This window comes from Polypterus senegalus, chromosome 3 (assembly GCF_016835505.1).
Source record: "Polypterus senegalus isolate Bchr_013 chromosome 3, ASM1683550v1, whole genome shotgun sequence".
In the NCBI taxonomy this organism is placed as follows: domain Eukaryota; kingdom Metazoa; phylum Chordata; class Cladistia; order Polypteriformes; family Polypteridae; genus Polypterus; species Polypterus senegalus.
The window spans coordinates 158,412,542-158,434,148 of NC_053156.1; the positions used below are offsets into that span (position 1 = coordinate 158,412,542).

Below are 21,607 nucleotides of genomic sequence, written 5' to 3' on the forward strand. Positions count from 1 at the left end.
CAAAACTTGAACTTTTGCAACAAATTTCTTTAAAGTATTAATAAGCCAAATTTCAATAGTCCACTGGGAGCCAAGTTGTTTTATATGGATAGACATGACTATGTGAGTAAGTGCTTTCTTGCTATTGCACACTAACACACCTTTTTAAAAAAAAGGTTTAATATGAAGCAATGACTCAAAAATACTAAAAATACTGAAAATACAGAAGATTAGAGGGAAAGTTTGCTTACTGTAAATTCTATAATTTGCATGTACAAATAAATGTTTAAATGTAAGGTTATACATTTCGGAAAGCATTTTAAAGAATAGAACAACACAACTCTAAACGAGCCAATGCCAAGTCAATTCTATATGTTAAATGAGAATTTGAGATTGGTGGAAAAATAGGATTGTCTTGTTAAATAATTAGGGGGCTCTGACCCCTGTTTGCCAAACCCCGGTCTCCTGCATCATCTATGGAGAAGTAGATGTACACTTTAAACAGATTAGTTATTTTCACGGGAATTGTTACATATGCATAATAGAACTATATTACATTACAGCGAGTAATTAACTATAGTAAAAAAACAGTAAAACGTAATAAATTGAAAGAAAATTATGTTTCATGTTGCGTTAAGAGGTATTTGTTGAATTATACGTTTTCGTTCTCTTTGGCTTTGAAGTTAACACACAAATGCTTTTTAAACTTACACTTTCACTGTAAAATTTCAGTAAAAACTATTTTTTTTAATTAAATTAGTATCGCACTGAAATTTAATTCTGTGTTTGGATTTACATTGTTACATCGCAACGTATAACTGCCCGTGAGTGAATAACGTTTCTTTCTCTCGAATAAACTGACTTTTTTGAATGTTTGACCTTGTGATTTGTTAATTGTCATAGCAAAAGCTATTTTAACGGGAAACTGTAAACATTTTAATGTGAATGGCATATCAAGATCTCCTTTGGTGTCTAATGTAATACACCTTCTGCGGATAACATTACCTTTCTTGTCACCTCTTAAAAATTTACATGTCTGAATTGTTCGACCAATTTTGAATACAACTAATCTTGTCCAATTTCATGACCCATCATTTAGACATAAATTATGCAATAACATTACGATATATCCTTCTTTCAACAGTAATTCAGCCAGGGGAAGAGTGGATGGTGTTAACAGTTGTAGGTATTCTACAGGATATTGTAAGTTGACTTTTTCATCTTCTGCACCATCACCACCACCAACTGTTTCAGCATAATCTATTGATATGCATTTAACCATTTTTTAAAACATAATTGGTTAATATATCCTGAAATACAAAGAGATAGGTATACACATTTTGGGAGGATATTTTTAATAATATTAATTCTCTCAGCCAATATGATATGAAAACACGGCCAGTTAAGAACAGACTTCTAACCCAAAATTCTATCTTGATTATCACAGAATAATAAATCTAGAAGGATATCTCAATGGTGTTTAAATATAGTCAGTTCAAAAATGGACACGGATTGCATCTATGAATTTTTGTTTCTATGCTTCACAATTAGTAGGGACTTCCCAATTAATATTTGGGTAAAGGCTCTCTTTGCTATAACACACCTCTTACACACTCAGGTTTTATGATATTAAAAAGTTCCATACTGACACTGTTCTCCGCACTGGGGATTAATAACACGCTGTCAATATCTGGCCTTTATCATTGCTGCTTTCCAGTTGAGATTTTAATTTTCATTAAGATTTTAAACTTAATTACCTGGTAATAGGATTATTTTGTTTAATATGAAGAAAAGCATTGGAGAATGAAAAATTAGGACACCTTTTCACAATCACTAAAAGCAAAACCAACTCTCCCAACCCCATTTGTCTAATCAATAATTAATACCCTTCATAACTTACTTGAAAAGCTTTCTAAATAAAACTTTCTTTTCATAAATAATAAATGCATATAACAGTGAGCCTTCACATGATGACTACTGGAGAAGTGCCTGAAAATGTCTTCACACTGCTAACACTTATTCTTTGCCCAGTTGGCTGTATCTTTCGATTTTCTGGCTCAGACTTAAAACACACCACCATCTTGAATGCCCTCACCTCCTAATTGTCTTATATTAACAATTCCTGGTCACAGCATGTAAAGAAAAAACAAAAAATTATAAGCACTCTTTGTAAAATGTTCAAGTACGCGGATTTGACAGACATACAAATTACAACAGCATTACAAGTCTTTACAAATAATGTAGTGTTACATATCTGCTAAACATGGAGTGTAATGACCAATGCATTTGTATTTGATTGTGTGTGAGGAACATCTTGCATCTTCTCTGGCAAGCAGGGTGAGAACCCCGGATACAGAGGAAATTGTGGTGAAGAACTAATATTATGGTAATACACTGCATCACTTTAAACATTTGAAGCACATAGTGACTGTTTATGGTATTGTATTTGTGAATAGTTCAAGGTACATCTGAGGAGACATCTTATTGGAAAGAATACTACATACACTTTTTATGTTGCTTATGGAAATGTTAGTGTATTTAGACTAAGTGGAAATTTATAAATGGCTGTTCCGATACACATTTACAGTATATGTACACATTCTTAAAAGTACAGGGTCTGACAATGGTTCTTAAATCAACAAGTTAATCCCAGTTGTGGAATAAATCAACATTTATTTGCAGGGCATAGTTTATTGTATGGTTTTATTATCACTAACGTTATCACTTTTAGTACTACACCTTATGATAAATACATGAGCAGACTTGTTTACCACCTAGGTACAAGATTCCATAATACACCAATTATTTCTTTAATTTCATGACTTCAATGCTGAAAGTCAAGATCAAAGTGAGGCTGCAGAGGTTCTTCTTTATTATGTTAACCCTTTAAACTCAAACTTCTGCTTTTGTGATTGAACTGGCCTCAAATACTCATAATTAACTTAATATATATGTTCTATACATCAAAATGAAGGTCAGACATTTCTCTTTTAAAATAGTTATATCTGGATAACACATTGTTTTGTATATAAATGACAGTATTAAGTAGCAAAGTTCAACCATATTTTCACCAAAAAATAAACTTTATTATAATATTGTTCTTACTAGCACACATGTTGAAATAAGTTTTTACAAATAAAAGTGATGCACAATGTGTCAGCAATAGCCAAAAAAAAAAAAAGGTTATGAAATATCCAAAGCTAACATCTCTATTTTTGTTTTCAAGTAGAATAAAAAAATGTTTTTTCAGCTTTTACATGACCTTTTCAAAAAATACCTACATTATGAACATGCCTTAATTACTGAAAGCATAAGTACTTGATGGCCAAATTACATTCTGAAACAGCACTGCTAAGCATTATCATCTGGTGAAGGAACTATGTTGGGAGAAAAAAAATGACAGCACAATAATGTTGCAAACTCCAACTACGTTTTAACCAAAAATGCACTTTGAATGTTAGTTTTCCTGTCATATAGGTGTTGGAATATACCTTCAAACACCACAAGAACAACACAGAAAGTATTTCCAGATGGACAGGAACACCTGGAACAAAAACGTTATTAACTGCTAGGAGTGAATGTGTAGAGATTCTGTTTTGAACCAGTAAAATGAAAGATTTTCTTCCACCACCTTTATGGTTTACAAATAAATCACCATATAAGGAGTTTGTCGTACTGAAAAGCATATTCTACCATTTGCAAGCAAAGACCAGACCATATTCTTTAAGTATATATATATATATATATATATATATATATATATATATATATATATATATATATATATATACTGTATATATAGAAAGTTATATTGTGTGCCCACAAACAATTGCAAACAACACTGTATAGCATAAACAATTGCAAAATTCAAAAACTACTTTAGAAAAAGAAATAATTTTCTATAATATAACACCATCATCATGATGATTTAAAATTTTCCTTGTAGTGGTATAAGATCAGGAATATTTGAAGTGATAATGTCCCAGAAAGAGAGTGCAACAAACAACAAACTTGATCAGAATTATAAATAAAAAAGTTTCACCCTTCCAACTATTTACAATTCAAAATAAAGTTTTATGAACCTGATGATGATTTGTGCCACTAAGCAAAACAGTTTAGGTGTAATATATACATACTGCACTGATACACATTTACGTGTACACACACATGCATATAACATATATAACACACTACTGATCAGAAGTTTTAGAATATCTCAGTTTTTTCAGCCTTTTTGAAAAAACATTAAAGCAATATTAGTACACAGTCAATGCTTGTATGTCAGCCAAGTAAAGCACCCTGGGTACAAGAATCCATCAATGCAATTCAGGAATTGAGGTTGCTTTTATGACAAATTGAAATTATAATAGAGCTTTCAAAAAGCTAGTATAGACCTAATCAAATGAAGGGTACTAAAAAAATTAAGTTTCAGAATAGCAACAAAGAACATAAACCACATAAGTAGAAAAAAAAACACATGGATAATTGCTTGACAGGGAATAAGAAAAGTAACTGAAACGTACACAGGGGATACCCCTCTGTAAGAAACAAAACACCATACAAACCAATTCATACCTATTTTCTGCAATATGATCAAGTAAAAAAAACATGTAAAATGGACATAAAATCAAAAGCTAAAATGATAGCATGTAAAAAGAGCATCAGTTTAACAAAATTATGCTTATAATGAATCAAAGATATCTCCACATTTAAGTAACCTCTGAACTGCAGTACATAATTGCTGACAGTTACTATATATATATATATATATATATATATATATATATATATATATTGTAAAAGCTATATAGCCCGACGCTGCACAGACCACGCAGAGGCAACGTGTACAAAACACACAGGCTTTTATTTTTCTTCAGCTGTGTGACACGTCTTCCCCGTGCCACACAGCACCAAACAAAACACAACACAAACCACACACTATCCTGCTCCACCACTCCTCCCAGGCAACCTCGTCCTCTTCCTCCCGATTCTGGCTCCCCGAGTGGTGGTGGCTGGGCCCTTTTGTAGCCCACCCGGAAGCATTCCAGGTGATTAACCACCTGGTCCTAATTGAACTTCCGGGCGGGGCTGAAAGCTCGTCCAGCTGGGCTGTGGGAAGCAGGCAGCTCCCCCTAGCGGCCACGCCGGACCCCAACCAAGCTGTGGAGGACTCCATCTCCCATGGAGCCCTGCGGGCGGTTGGGGAGTCACCGTCGGCCAGGGAGGCTGCAAACCAAGCGTCCCAGGGGAGGTATTGGACTGCCCATGGCGGCTGCCCCGGAACATAAGTAGCAGGGGCGTCCCTGCCGGGCATGGGACCCGGCTGTCCTTCACAATACACACAAACACACACACACACACATATACATATATATATATACATATATATATATATATATATATATACTGCTCAAAAAAAGTTAAAGGAGCAATTTGAAAAAACATCAGATCTCAATGGAAAAAAGAAATCCTCCTGGATATCTATACTGATATAGACTGGGTAATGTGTTAGGAACGAAAGGATGCCACATCGTTTGATGGAAATGAAAATGATCAACCTACAGAGCCCTGAATTCAAAGACGCCCCAAAAATCAGAGTGAAAAATTATGTGGCAGGCTAGTCCATTTTGCCAAAATTTAATTGCAGCAACTCAAAATTGTATGCAGCACTTTGTATGGCCCCTGTGTTCTTGTATACATGCCTGACAACATCGGTGCATGCTTCTAATGAGATTACAGATGGTGTTGTGGGGATCTCCTCCCAGATCTGGACCAGGGCATCACTGAGCTCCTGGACAGTCTGAGGTGCAACCTGGTGGCATTGGATGGACCAAAACATTATGTCCCAGAGGTGTTCTATTGGATTTAGGTCAGGAAAGTGTGGTGGCCAGTCAATGGTATCAATTCCTTCATCCTCCAGGAACTGCCTGCATACTCTCACCACATGAGGCCAGGAATTGTCGTGCACCAGGAGCCACTGTACCAGCATAGGGTCTGACAATGGGTCCAAGGATTTCATCCTGATACCTAATGGCAGCCAAGGTGCCTTTGTCAAGCCTGTAGCGGTCTGTGTGACCCTCCATGGATATGCCTCCCCAGACAATCATTAACCCATCACCAAACTGCTCATGCTGAATGGTGTTACAGGCAGCCTAATGTTCTCCATGGCTTCTCCAGACCCTTTCACTTCTGTCACGTGCTCAGGGTGAACCTGCTCTCATCTGTAAAAAGCACAGGGCACCAGTGGTGCATCTGCCAATTCTGGTATTCTATGGTGAATGCCAATCGAGCCGCATGCTGCTGGGCAGTGAGCTCAGGGCCCATTAGAGGACATGGGGCCCTTGGGTCACCCTCATGAAGTCTTTCTGGTTGTTTGGTCAGAGACATTCACACAAGTGGCCTGCTGGAGGTCATTTTGTAGGGCTCTGGCAGTGCTCATCCTGTTCCTCCTTGCCCAAAGGAGCAGATACTGGTCCTGCTGATGGGTTATGGACCTTTTATGGTCCTCTCCAGCTCTCTTAGAGTAACTGCTTGTCTCCTAGAATCTCCTCCATGCCCTTGAGACTGTGCAGGGAGAGACAGCAAACCTTCTGGCAATGCGCCATCCTGGAGAAGTTGGACTACCTGTGCAACCTCTGTAGGGTCCAGGTATTGCCTCATGCTACCAGTAGTGACACGGACTGTAGCCAAATGCAAAACTAGTGAAGAAACAGTCAGAAAAGATCAGGAGGGAAAAATGTCAGTGGCCTCCACCTGTTAAACCATTCCTGTTTTGGGGGTCATCTCATTGTTGCCCCTCTAGTGCATCTGTTGTTAATTTCATTAACACCACAGCAGCTGAAACTGATTAACAACCCCCTCTGCTACTTAACTGACCAGATTAATATCCCATAAGTTTCATTGACTTTATGCTATACTCTGATTAAAAAAGTGTTCCTTTAATTCTTTTGAGCAGTATATATTAATTTTAACAGCAGCTGGGCCAATTCATGGAAAAGTCATAAAACACATCTATATGCAGTACCACTTTTAGCACGTAGCTCTTGTAGATAATCCTGACTAAATGTTACATATACACATAAACAAAAACAGTATATACTATATACCGTAAATTCAACAAACCACCTAGTACTAAACAACAGACTGACCCTTACAACAGTTCCTGCTGCATAATCATCTAAAACACACGAGATACAGGCCCCTGCATCACAGTTTATATTAATTATGACATTGTCTAGACACGGTGTGCAAAACCTGATTAATTTCCCTTTAGTTTAGTTTATACATCAATGTATATAGCTCTATTAAGGTAATAGTATGAATTACCAATAAATTCTAGCATGCCCTTTGTCAGTTCATTGGTATACTGGTACAGTAATTTTTCTATCAATGTGAGTACAATCTGGCTGCTATGTTAGTCTGTTAGCCCATTAAGGAAATTATATAAAAGTGGATAAAGGAAGACAGTTTTAAAGGGATATATGAGAGAAAGAAAAAGAGAGCACAAGTCTGAGAGCACAGAGGTACCTGGGACTTCGTACACCCGTGCCTTTCATATAAAGATAAAATGTCTTTTCAAAAACAGTTTTAAGTTATAGCACCATTATGAAATCAAATGAAATATGGGGGGGGGGGAGTAGGAAAAAAACTCACATTCAACAAACATTGATTACACAGGCTAAAACACACAAAGCCACTTTCACTGGTTTCAAAGGAGTTTACCAACACATCCAGGGCTTACTTACAGGGTGCATTAAATATTGCAGTGCATACTCAGAAGTTTGAGATCGCCTGCCTCAACAGGAAACAAGTACCTGTAAACATTAGCTTACAAGCAAGAAACAGTCACAGATCTAGCAATGTTTGAAAATTTTTAGTGACCTTTCCTTTGTGGCCAAAAAAAGCACAGCCATTACGAAAACAGCCCAGTTATCAATTTTTATCCAGGCACAGATTCAGATCTCATTTGTATAATGGACTATTATAAAATCAATACTAATAAAAGGCAAAGCCCTCACTGACTCACTCACTCACTCACTCACTCACTGACTGACTGACTGACTCACACTCATCACTAATTCTCCAACTTCCCGTGTAGGTAGAAGGCTGAGATTTGGTAGGTTCATTCTTTACAGCTTACTTACAAAAGCTGGGCAGGTTTCATTTTGAAATTCTACGCGTAATGGTCATAACTGGAACCTATTTTTCTCCATGTACTGTAACAGACGTAAGCTCGACGGCCGTGGGGGGGTGGAGCTGTGTGTGACATCATCACGCCTCCCACGTAATCATGTGAACTGACTGTGACCGCAGTACGCAGAAAAGAAGGAAGAGCTCCCAAAGAGCGCTGAAGAAAAACGCAGAATACTTTATTCGTGAGATACAAGTTTAATGAGAAGACACAAGGTATAAACGAGACTTTGGATCACTTTGTAACGGAGTTAAAATTGCTGTAGCGAGAAACTTTTAAGTGCCGGGTCTTAGCTAACATTATATAAAGCCGTGGACATCGCAACATCACACAAGAGAGCAGCTCACGTGAACTGACTGAACGCAGTACGAGTGATCACTTCCATGCATCAAACCTGTTCAAGAAACGCATTACACAATTGACAAGGTAGGAAAAGAATATGCTCCGAGTTGAGCTCCACAGCTAACGCGGTCATGCGGAAGCAACTTCGTCACGCTGCCACCAAATACTCACAGAAAAATCCACAAGTTAATACACATGCTGTCTCTAAAGTTTCTCCACACTCAATGTATTCCTCGCATCCCCTTTATACCCTCTGATCTCCCATTTCAATTCAGATGCCTCCAATTTCCAGTAAGGCTCTGCTTCGCGATGAGAAGTAAGAAGTCTCAGGGACAGATCCAACAAAAGGTTGCCCTTGATTTCAGGCAAGATTGCTTTTCTCCTGGACAACTATACATTGCATTGTCAAGAGTGAGCTTGCGCATCTTCGTCAAATTACAACCAGAGTGCTGAACTGACAATGTGATATATAAAGAGAACTATAATAATCGTAATAAACGAACAATAAAACAGCGGAGAACCCGTGGATTAAATAAAAAGGCAGCTTCCTTGGCAATGCAAGGAAAAAGGATAGCTTTATATGTCATTCGTTTATAAAACAACGGAACGGCTGTGTAAAGGCTGCTTCACAAAAAACCAGCAGAGCGCCTTATATGAGCAGGCAGTCAGCTAAAGAAGGGAATCAATAAATATCTATAATCGTAATAAACAAACAAAAAATAGCACACAAGCCAAGAATTAAATAAAGGAAATGGGTACCTGAACAGTAAAGTAAGTCTTGAATAGCTACACAATAACTATAAGAATCGTAATAAACGAACAATAAAACAGTACAGAACCGCGAAGCAAGGAGAAACAACGGCCTTATATGGCGTTCGTTTATAAAGCAGCGGAGAAGCTGTGTGAAGGCAGTTACACAAAAAAACAGCAGAGCACCACACTCTGAATGTATTCCTCGCATCACCGTTATACCCTCTGATCTCCCATTTCAATTGAAATGCCTCAAATTTCCAGTAAGGCTCTGCTTCTCGATGACAATTAATAAGTCTCAGGGACTGTGTGGGTGTGTTTGTGTGTGTCCTGCGGTGGGTTGGCACCCTGCCCAGGATTGGTTCCTGCCTTGTGCCTTGTGTTGGCTGGGATTGGCTCCAGCAGACCCCCGTGACCCTATTCGGATTCAGCGGGTTAGAAAATGGATGGATGGATGGACACACCCTACAAAAGGTTGCCACTGATTTGAGGCAACATTGCTTTCCTCCTGGACAAAACTATACGTTGCATTACTATATAAAAAGCAAGTGATAGACCCACATATGCTTAATTAAAATAATCATTTCAAATATACCCTTGCTCTCTAAAATACTTGAACTCTGATCAGGTTAAGGCCTATAGAAATCACAGATTTTATGTAACTTGACCAGCCAATTCCGATATTTTTCTTTTTTTCCTCCTTTATTCCTATATAAAACGTTTTACACTGAGCTTCTATAGGCTTATTGCTCAGTGACCATAAAAATACTAAAATAAAATTTTATTAAAATACATTCTTTAACAAAAACATATGTACACAGATATGTATACATAATACATTTGGCATAGGAGAAAAACAAATTACTTAATTAAAATTACAAGCTGTTATATTGTTCAGTTTTTTCTGTAATGTGCCGATCTAAAACAAGGCTTAATGGAAAAAGTAGTTTTCACCATTTCTCTAACAAAAAAAAGTGTTTGTTGTGTGTATATACAGTATGTAAGATCTCTCTCTATTATTATAAAAACAAATCTTGGAAAGAGAGACGAGACGTGACTTTCTCAGTGAGACACTAACGTCCTGTGAGATGAGACACGGTGCCAAGAGATTTAACCACGTCTGGGGCCGGAAATAAAAGACAAGAGAGTAGATGACAAAGTAGAACGGTATAAAGAATTAAAAAATGTTGGCACGATACACATGCAGAGCAGGTTAGAGATAATGGAAGTATGAAAATTCAAAAGTCTCAAAAAAATGATAGTAAAGATTGCATTAGCACAAACGGAAATTATTACTTGGTGAAATAATGGAACAACAAAAAGAGATCGAACATATTGTTCAGATTGAAACTAAGTCGAAGACTTGTAGATCATCTCATTCATGTTGCCATCAGGGAAAAGTAGTGTTTCTTCCCAATGAAGAGGTGTATCCGCGAGAGTTAAAAGATTTGTTGTTTGGTGAAAGTGAAATCTCGCGAGAGAAAATTTCAAGCCCTGCGAGACAAGATTTTATGTAAAGAGATTAGGAAAAGTCCTGCCCACATCTAAAACATTTACAACCACGCACACGGTTCAATCATTTCTCATTTGTGTGAATGCTATTGTCAGGCAGAGTTCATGTAGAGAGAAAGAAACGATATTCACTCACAGCAGTTGTACGTTGCGTCGTCACAATGCAATTCCAAACACAGAATCAAAATTCAATGTGATATTGATGAAAAGGTAAAACCGAAAAGAGATTGAATATATGGACATAGGTGATATGATAGAACTATGTACAGTCATGGCCAAAATTATGTGCACCCCTGGAATGTTTCCAGAAAATGCACCATTTCTCTCAGAAAAGTGTTGCAATTACAAATGTTTTGGTATACACATGTTTATTTCCTTTATGTGCATTGGAACAACACAAAAAACAGAGAAAAAAGCCAAATCTGACATGTCACACAGAACTCCAAAAATGGGCTGGATAAAATTATTGGCACCTTTTCAAAATTGTGGGTAAATCATTTTATTTCAAGCATATGATGCACACTTGAAATCACCTGTGGCAAGAAACAGGTGTTGGCAATATAGCAATCACACCTGAAGCCAGTTAAAATGGAGAACCTTTCTGTTGTGTGTCTGAGTGTGCCACACTAAGCATGGAGAACAGAAAGAAGAGCAGAGAATTGTCTGAGGACTAGAGAACAAAAATTGTGGAAAAATATACAACAATCTCAAGGCTACAAGTCCATCTCCAGAGATCTTCATGTTCCTTTGTCCACTGTGTGCAACATAATCAAGAAGTTCACAACACATGTCACTGTAGCTAATCTCTGTGGACGGAAGGGAAAAATTGATAAAAGACTGCAACGAAAGATTGTCCAAATGGTGGATAAATAGCCCCAATCAACTTCAAAACATATTCAAGCTGTTCTGCAGACTCAGGGTGCAACAGTGTCAGTTCGAACTATTCATCGACATCTGAACGAAATTAAACGCTATGGCAAGAGAGCCAGGGGGAACCCACAGCTGACACAAAAACATAAAAAAACCAGACTGGAGTTTGCCAAAATGTACTTGAGGAAGCCAAAATCCTTCTGGACGAACGTCTTGTGGACAGATGAGACCATGGCAGAGCTTTTTGGTAAAGCTCATCATTCTACTGTTTACAAAAAACGGAATGAGGCCTACGAAGAAAAGAACACAGTACCTACAGTCAAACAAGGTACATACATACATAAACAACATACCTCTAAAAGCACCCAGAAATGGCTGAAGACAAAGCGCTGGAGAGTTCTGAAGTGGCCAGCAATGAGTCCGGATCTAAATCCGATTGAACACTTAAGGAGAGATCTCAAAATTGCTGTTGGGAGAAGGCACCCATCAAATCTGAGGCAGTTTGGAAAAGAAGAGTGGTCGGAAATTCCATTTGAGAGGTGTAACAAGCTTGTTGATGGTTATAGGAAGCGTTTGATTTCAGTTATTTTTTCCAAAGGGCGTGCAACCAAATATTAAGTTGAGGGTGCCAATAATTTTGTCCGGCCCATTTTTGGAGTTCTGTGTGACATGATATCAGATTTAGCTTTTTATCCTCTGTTTTTTGTGTTGTTTCAATGCACATAAAGGAAATAAACACGTGTATACCAAAACATTTGTAATTGCAACAATTTTCTGGGAGAAATGGTGCATTTTCTGGGAAAATTCCAGGGCTGCCGATAATTTCGGCCATGACTGTAGATATTGTTTGGCTTTAAACTTTAAGTCTGAGACTTGTACATCGTCTAATTCGTGTTGCCATCAGGGAAAAGTAATGTTTCCTCCCAATGAAGAGGCCTTTCCATGAGAATTAAAAGTTTTGTTGTTTGATGAAAAGAAAGTCCACATACGTGAGTGGCAGAGACACGAAGTTGCTGGTGCGTAGCACAGGCAGGGGGGTTGGTGAGCGAAGCAAGCAGGGGGGCAAAGCCCCCTAGTATATCTATATCTATATATATTGGCAATTAAAGGCCGCTTAAATGTAAATATACCTGCACTTACAGGTTTTAAGCATTTTAAATTATTTAATTTAAATTATTTTATTTTTTAAATCTAGTACTTGTTTCTTACCAAACCTTCTGCTGTATGACACAGAGCAACCAATAATAAACACAGTACAAATCTTTAAAAAGATGCAAATGTATCAAATGTTCATAAGATCAAAAGTTCACTCGGAAATTTTATTAGAAAACATTAATTTTCAATTCTACGCAGATGACACCCAATTATACCTTTCTTTTAGACCAAATGATGCTTCTCCAATGTTGCCCTTAACTGTCAGTGAGTTAAAGTGGATGGATGAGAACTATTTGTCTCTGAATACAGAAAAAACAACTATTATAGTCTAACATACCCTGACTAGAGAGGCTGATTAGCTGTGCATAATGCATTTCTGTTGTTAGTCAGTAATAGACAAATAGAAGTATCATAATTAGGGCAGGGCAATATGACCAAAAATATTTATCACGATATATATTTGAACATTTGCGATAACGATATAACTGACGATATGATTGACGCGAGACAAAATACTTTACAACTCCACAACTTTATTAGTGCAAAAAAACCCCTTCAATTTATTTTCACTTAAACAAGCAGCTGTTTTTATGTGCATCAAAGCTGTATAAAAATTTAACAGTGCAAATGCAAATTCCTTGCTGACAGTTTAACCAAAAGGCATTTCCAGTGGAAATGGGCTGATATATCCTGAGCATAACCATGTATAATATCCACAAAACTTAAAGAGAGTTGCTTTGCAACATAAAACATAACATAAAATTCAAGCCTAGAGTGTCCATAGTCTCACTCTGTGTGTTGGTTATAGTCTCAGCTATGCAGTCAATCATATTGCAGGTTGATACAAAACTAACTCTGACCTCTTTAGTGACCTGGCAAACATATTTAATGTAAATAATTAATTGTTTTACATCTGAGATATCTGTGCTTTCATCACACAGAATACTGAAAAACTTTTCTGTGTGTATATTTTTCAGTATGTTGGATTTTATTTCTGATGCTAAGACATCCAGCAGCTCTTGCATTATTCTTTCAGAGGTGTAATGTGCATTTTTTTTTTTATTAATTTTATTGCATTCCATACAAATCAATCAAGTTTTACATAAAGAAAATTTGAGTTAAGAACAAATCGATCCCCACCTGTAAGAGAGAGAGCAAGCATTTTTACCAACATTAAGACTTTTGAGTGGTAAAGGGAGAGCCTGTTGGATATTCAATTCACACTTGCACTACGGCAGGTATGCATTCTCGACATTTCCACTTTAATCTCGACATTTCTACATTATTCTCGCTGTTTATCTCGAGATTAAGTTCGACATGTTGACTTTATTCTCGTAGTTTGTCATTAAAGTAGAACATCATAAACTAAACTTCATCTTAAAATGAATGTTTAATTTACTAGATTTTCTCAAATCCCCGTCATAAATTATGTAGCAACATGTCGACTTTATTCTCGTCACAGGCGTCAAGATTAAAGTGGAAATGTCGAGGATAAAGTCAACATCTCAACTTTATTCTCGACATATAGTTTTTTTTTCTTCACTTTGTCCGTATTTTTTTTTTCTTCACCGTGGCCCTAATACGCTTCCGTACAAAACCCTCAGCAATTCAGTGACAAAACTTTTGCTCAGGACAGTGTGTGCTGCAAGGGTTTCTGCACACTTTTTGCAATATGGACGCAGGTCCAAATATGAGCAAATATGAGAATGGCAGATGGGGTCACTTTAAACAGCAACCACAGCGAGTGCTACAAGGATTTTTGCACACAGAACACACCTAATTTTTAAACAACTGTATGTGTATATATTGGTTTGCTATGTACTTTACAAGAAGAGAGCTGCTGTACGCTCAGCCGCACTATACAGACTGCGCTGACGCTGAGAACTGAGATATCACTTCCGGACGCCTTTTTTCTGATATCTGACAGGCTGGTTACACTAGAATTTTTTTTTTTATTTTATCAGACTTCCTCTTGCCCGCCCAGCTCCACATCCTCTTTGCTTGTAAACTGCCGCTTCGTTCCCACTATTAGCATGAACAGCCCCCTCTCGCCCACCCTCCTCTCCATACTCCTTGTAACTGTATTTAAGCTGAAAAGCATGAAAGTCTGGTCCAGTTGTTGAGTGCTTTTACAACGTTGGCCCCGTTGTCGGTTGTCACACACACTGGTTTTTCCTCCTGAAGATTCCACAAGCTGAGGAACTCTTTTAAGCCTTTGGCTATATTTTCCCCTGTATGGTCCTCAGGGGAAAAAAAACTGTCTCAAGGCACCTGTTTTGTAGCTTCCAGTCTTTGTCCACGTAGTGTATTGTGTGGCTCATGTAGGGGTCTGATGTTCGGCTTGACTACATGTCCGTGGTGGATGCAAAAAACTCCACTGAAGATAATGCATTTGACACTTCAGTACGGACCTCTTCATATAAAGCAGGCAAGGCGACTTTAGAGAAGTATTTCTTGGTGGGCAGCTTGTAGCGTGGATCGAACATTTTAAGCATCTTTGTGAAACCTTCTCTTTTCACACTCTGAATGGGCATCACATCCCTGGCTAAACAATGTGTCACTGCATTAGTTAATTCCCCCCTGCTACTTTTGTCATAAGGCGTGCAGATATTTAAAGCTATGCCGATTGTTTGTTGAGTCAGCTTCTTTGGTCTCACAACCACGCTAGTTGAAGCGGATGCCTCTTCACGTGCTTTAACAGCTTTGTTGCACTTCAACAAATGCTTCTGCTTCAAATGATGAAATAGGTTTGCGGCGTTTCCTCCCTTCGCCACAACGGCCCACTTGCATGTTCTACAAAAAATTGTGCTTTGTTGGGTATCTGACGGGCGAAAACCAAACCAGTTCCACACCACTGAAGTTGCACCATTTTTACAAACCAATTCTGGTTCATCTGTTTCATTCAACGATCCGCTTTCGCCCTTCTCATTCTCCGTCGCCGCCATGCTTTTTCCGCCATGTGCGTATGAAAACAAAGGCACTGCGCATGCGCGTTTTACCCATATTCTATCGCGATATTTCATTTTCTTATCATTGCCTAACATTGTACCGGTATTACTGTGAAAGGTATAATATGGCCCAGCCCTAATCACAATATTTTTAAATTGTTACTAACCCTCCTCTATTTTGTTTCTCTTCTCAGTATATGGATGTAGCACTTGATGCCACTGCTATACTGCATGTGGAAAAGTCATGTTAGATAAAGGAGCGTTGGAATCATCGGATGGAAAGATTATCTCATCAGACTGGATGGCCAGCACAAAAAACTCAGGAGCAGGTAGGTGGACAGTTAGCCACGGTCTCCAGTACTGTGTTTTTATTTTTGACTTTCTCTTTCAGGATTTTATTCCCTACTTTTGTTAACTGGCCATAGTTCATCAAATTATGGACAGATATTGATTTGTTTGTCTCCATTTACGTTTAATAAGTACTATCTTGTTCTTTGTGTGTTTTAACAGATCTACATTGTGCACCAGTTTCATATTCAGTAATTAGTAAAATCTGTAGTTGTTTATTAAATGAGAACAGTTCACAGCACTCTGCGTTTGCAATCAGTAAACAGCATTATATAAAAAATAGGTTGCATTGCATATTCTTTTTTATGAAACAATGAACAGCAAAATAGTGAAACGTATATTCCATATAGTGAAAACTTTAATTTCAAAGCATTATCATTACTTAATGGAACTTTTTTTTTTTTTAAATAAAAAAAAGCTTACCTCATCAATATTTCGAAGCCACTTGCTGATGTTTTCAAAGCTTTTGGCATTTGTTATATCATATACTAACATTATCCCCATGGCACCTCTATAATAGGACGTTGTGATGGTGTGAAACCGTTCTTGTCCCGCTGTATCCCTACAAAATAATAAATTGCAAGATTAAAAAAAATGTAATAAAAAATATTTTATTATTCAAAAATTTTATTAAGATATTCTATGCACTGATATGAACAGCCCAAACAAAAATTCTTTTAACAACAGACTAACCGCTGCATGATAGTGTCATCCTAGTACAGGATGGATGGACATTTTTGCATTACATTACACATGTTATAAAAATTACCCAACCGAGTAGTCATGGTTGTTTCCATGAATGTGGCGACTTGATTTCTGTCCAAGGTTGTCTCTTGCCTCTTACTCCTGCATGGATCGTTTCACAAAATAGGTGAATACGTTCAGAAAGGTGACCACAAACACCACAGGGTATTTCTGCAATATATATATTTTTTAAAGTCAAAACTGATGCTGTGTATTAGCCAGTTTTGCTCAAACCTCTCCCTTGATCCCCATGGACTTTAATCAAGTTTAACAAGAAACAGAAGATAGGCTTGGTGTGTGTAAAATATGCAGAGTAATGTAAACTATGGCTACAAACTACAAGAGACTGATTTTCAAGGGCTACTAGCTGAAAGGACAAAACATAAATGTTCTCTCAGTTTGAGCCAGCCTATCAGTTTACTGTAACATTTTGGATGCATAAATAATGTACAGTGGACGCTGACTTACAAACTCAATTCGTTTGCGAGGGCTGGTTGTAACTCAAGTTGGTTGTAAGTCAAGACTATTTTTCCCATTAGAAATAATGGAAATACCCATAATGCGTTCCGAACCTCCCACAGCAACACTTACTTAACCTTTTCATAATAAAAAAGGGTTGTATAATGCGCATAATTTATCAAAACACCAATAATTTTTCTAATGTACTAACCAAAAAGTTATAAAAAGTGCCTAGCTTACCAGAAATAACAATTTCATACTGTACTCACTATTTAATTTGACATCTTTGGGGAGGAGGAGGAGAATGAAACGGAAGGGGGTTATTGTTTAGAAGGAGCATCCTTATGCAAATCTTTTCTTTGCAAAATTGTCGAGATGGTGGATTTCGACATGCTGTACATATTGGTGAGATCGGTCACGAACGCCACTCTCATATTTCCGCACAATTTCCTTCGTTTCGATTGTGATCGCTGTTTCTCAAGTTAATAATGACAGTAGTCAAGCACTCGGTTCAAAGCTGGCCGTGTTGTGAACTGCTGTAATAATACACTCCAAGGCAAGCCGGTGCTGACTCAGCCTGATGACATCATCATGTGCCGCGCCAGCTCGCTAGCTAACATCCCTTAACAATCGCTTTCTTTAACTTCGTTACCTTCTCTTCCTTCCTTAGCAATTATGCGTCTTGCTTGCCATGGTCTTAGTGAATTATATATATAGATAAATCACTGCACTGACCGAAATTACGTTCACAAACACATGTATCTGGGCTCCGACTGACGCTTACGAACGCTCTTGGCTGTTTGTTTACAATCGCACAAGCGAATACACGTGACCGCATTCGGGTCGTGACGCAGGATGTTGGTTGTAAATCAAGTTGTTCGCATGTTAGGCCGGTCGTATGTCAAGGGTCGACTGTATGTTTGATTCTATATTACACCTTACTGTACCGTATTGAAATTAGGAAACTGGTGAAATCAAAACATTATATAATAGCCAGAAAATATAACTGCTATAGGAAAGATGACACCAACTCTAGCATCTCCGGCCAATTAAGGCATAACACCATAATGCTCCCACCTACAGCAGATAAACAGTTTACACACTCCAGTTAAAATGGTAGGTTTTAATGATGTAAAAATGAAGCCAAGACAAATCATGTCAGAACTTTTCAATTTTTATTGAGAAACTGAAACCTATACAAAGAAGCTGAAAACAAACTGATCATGAAAAAATATAATCAAAAACTTACAAAAACAAAACTGCAATAAACTATTACTTTACTGAAACACCTTTTGGTTTTATCAGCACTTAGTAGGGAAGAATGACTTGGGGTCAATATCTAGTTGTGATTTTTCTGACAAATACTACAACTGCGATTTAATTTGCAGTATAATTTTTTTTTCCATGTCAGCTTCAGTTCAATATTCACTGTGTAATGCAGGTAAAATTCCGTTACAACGAATATCTTTACAACAACATATTTTTATGGTCCCGACAGTTTCCCCATATGACACGAGTCCATAGAAATCTCGTTACTACGAAGTACGTTCAGCAGATACTTTCATTACAACGAAGTGCCCAAAAGACTTTGAAATGCCTGAATGAATCACCCACAGAGCAGTTTGTTCTGTAGTCACAGCTCAGTTGTGCACAACGATCCTCAAACAGAAACATTGTCATTTTTTCTTTCTTTCTTCGAACTTTCCTTGTAATTTTTTTTTTTGCCTTTTTTGTTTCCTGCGGTATTCAATGATACCTTTGGCTTATTGCTCGTCAACATCTGAAAAACATCCAATGGAATTTAACTCAATGTCACCCTCCTACAGAAACAGCAGACATGAAAAAACGATAACAGTTCATATTAGAAAGAAAAAAAAAACTTTATATTTTTTCAGCTCTCGATTGCGGCAAAAAGAAAAAAAACATTGCCAGTGAATTCGGAATTTCTCCATTGACGTTGTCAACTTTCTTGACAGATTGAACCAAAAAAAGAGGAAAAATCTCAAGTTGCAAACGTATGTGAACTGCTGCATTTGAAGACGTCGAAAAAGCAGTTTATGTGGTTCAGTGATGCTCGTTCAAGAAACATTCCTATTAATGCGGCACCCATTCAAGAAAATGTGAGGTTTGTAAACTCTCTTGGGACCTCCCCCAACTAGACAGCACGCCGAAAAAAGTCTCAAAAAGAGTTCAGAAAACTCACAATATGAAGAAGAAAAGGATGATTTGGCTCCTGAGTGATAACTGTGCTGCCCCACAACATCCTTCCACATTTAGATAAATGTCCGCATTAAATTCATCCCACCCCATTGCACAGCAGTGGTTCAGCCATTGGATTTTGGCATCATTTGCACCCTGAAAGTGTATTATCACAAGGAAATGCGAAGAAAAATTCTCGTCAGCATAACTTGCAGGCAGGAGGAGATTAAAATTAAAGCGAAAGAAGCTATTGAAATGATTGCAAATGCCTGGGCACAAGTTCAAGAAAGCACTATAGTAACAAATACAGAATCTCATTGCAACAAAATTTTCATTACAACATAATACTTTTTATGTCCCTGGGAGTTCGTTGTAATGGAATTTTATCTGTATCACACAATCTGTAATCAGTAGAACATTATTTACTGATATCCAGCATTTAGCTTTAAATTGACAAACCACAGAACAATTATCAAAAATGTTATTGCTAAATAGAATAGAAACAGAATATTAATTTTATACAAAATATCTAAATAAATTTTTCAAGTAATACATTTATTTGCAAGTAACCAGCATTTAACTTTTGAACTTTTTTCAAAAAGGCTGCCAGTATAGGATGTAGTGGAGAATAACAAAAAATTTTAAATTACTTCAAACAACAAAAGTCTTACATAATACTTTCTTATCTGACACCTCAGCTTATTCTCAACACTCACTGTGGTCTTTAAAAAATGTTTTTTTTGTCAAGCACACAAGAATGTCAATCTTTGCAGGTTTCAGACATGAATGCAGAAATGAGACTACATTGTCACGAACATTAAACATGATGGTGAACTTGTAGATGGAATGCATAGGAATTTACAAACAATTTTGCTCAGCACCAGAAAGATATCATTGTGTACTAGGGCTGGCAAATTTGCCAAAAAATATTTGAATATTCAAATTAAAAAAAAGTAAACATTTGAATACATTCTAACTTAAATGAATGCTGTGCATTAAATGTAAGATTGCACTTGTTTTATACTTTACATATACAGTATGTTAATGGCAGTGTTGGCCGGGCAAAGCAAGAACAAATATCAACATCAAAAAAAAAAAAATCTTAAAAGTACTCGGGGCAACTGTTATTTAAAAAAAAGGGAGATGGAATTCCCAAGCAGCTCCAGCCTATAAAAGGGAAGCATCAGCAGCAGTCTACTACTCATGGCTAGATGGTTCAAGTTTAATAAACCACACAGTCTGAAAAGCACAACTTGCCCCTCACCCCAGCGTGCCCTGTATCCTCCAAATAATAGTTTTCCTCTGGACTCCATCACAGCCCTGTTTATCATTACTCAGAGCTGTCCATGTAGCAGCAAGACACATAATACATTTGTGATTCAGGACACCAGATGGGTGCTACAAGTGGTACCCAAGCAACAATGTCATAAGCGCTTCAAGAATCAAATGTTTTTCTAAACTTCAATCTGATGTGCGTGTAAGAAGCTGCTTACCATGTTTTATCGTTAGCCCTTTTGATAAGCAGTAGACAAACAGTGTTCATAAACACCCTTCTGATGATTGACCATGTCCAGATCCTGAAATCAATAAAGGATCCGGAGATAACAGACAAAAACTTGACGTAGTAAATGTTTGCCTAGCTGATTTTGTTGCAAACTACCATTCAGTCAAGTCGATGGCAAACAATGGCGAGTCAGATAACGAGAGATAAGTCAAGGAAAGAAGAAAGCTCAATGTGATAAAATACAGACAATTTAAGCTTGTTCAGGATGCTCCTAATTACTATAACAAGCAAAATCTACTGTTTCTTTTGTGGAGAAAAGACTGCCGCATTTTAGAACCAGATCTGAGAAAAGATTTCTGGTGATAAAATCGATACAATCCAGAAAAACAGGCTAAAATATGCAGTCACGGTGAATAAAATAGATGTAGTACTCGAACGTGTTGAACAGGAAAATGAACAAGTAGAACAGGAGAAGATTCAGAACTTTATAGCTGACAAATTAATGAACAAACAGATGGTCAACATTGTCGAGCAAATCAATCAGGAAACGGTTGGGGACAAAAAGAAAATTAACTACAGCTGTGTTCAGAGAATAGACAGGAACAA

General features: G+C 37.4%; 1 protein-coding gene across 2 annotated transcripts in view; it reads right to left on the reverse strand.

The window, feature by feature from the left end:
- rab10 (RAB10, member RAS oncogene family) overlaps positions 1-21,607 on the reverse strand; it is a 102,504-nt gene that overhangs the window by 17,147 nt on the left and 63,750 nt on the right. For both annotated transcript variants that reach the window (XM_039748130.1, XM_039748131.1), the window contains exon 3: positions 16,519-16,657. In XM_039748130.1, the coding sequence (XP_039604064.1) occupies positions 16,519-16,657 (139 nt within the window). The remainder of the gene's footprint in view (positions 1-16,518; positions 16,658-21,607) is intronic.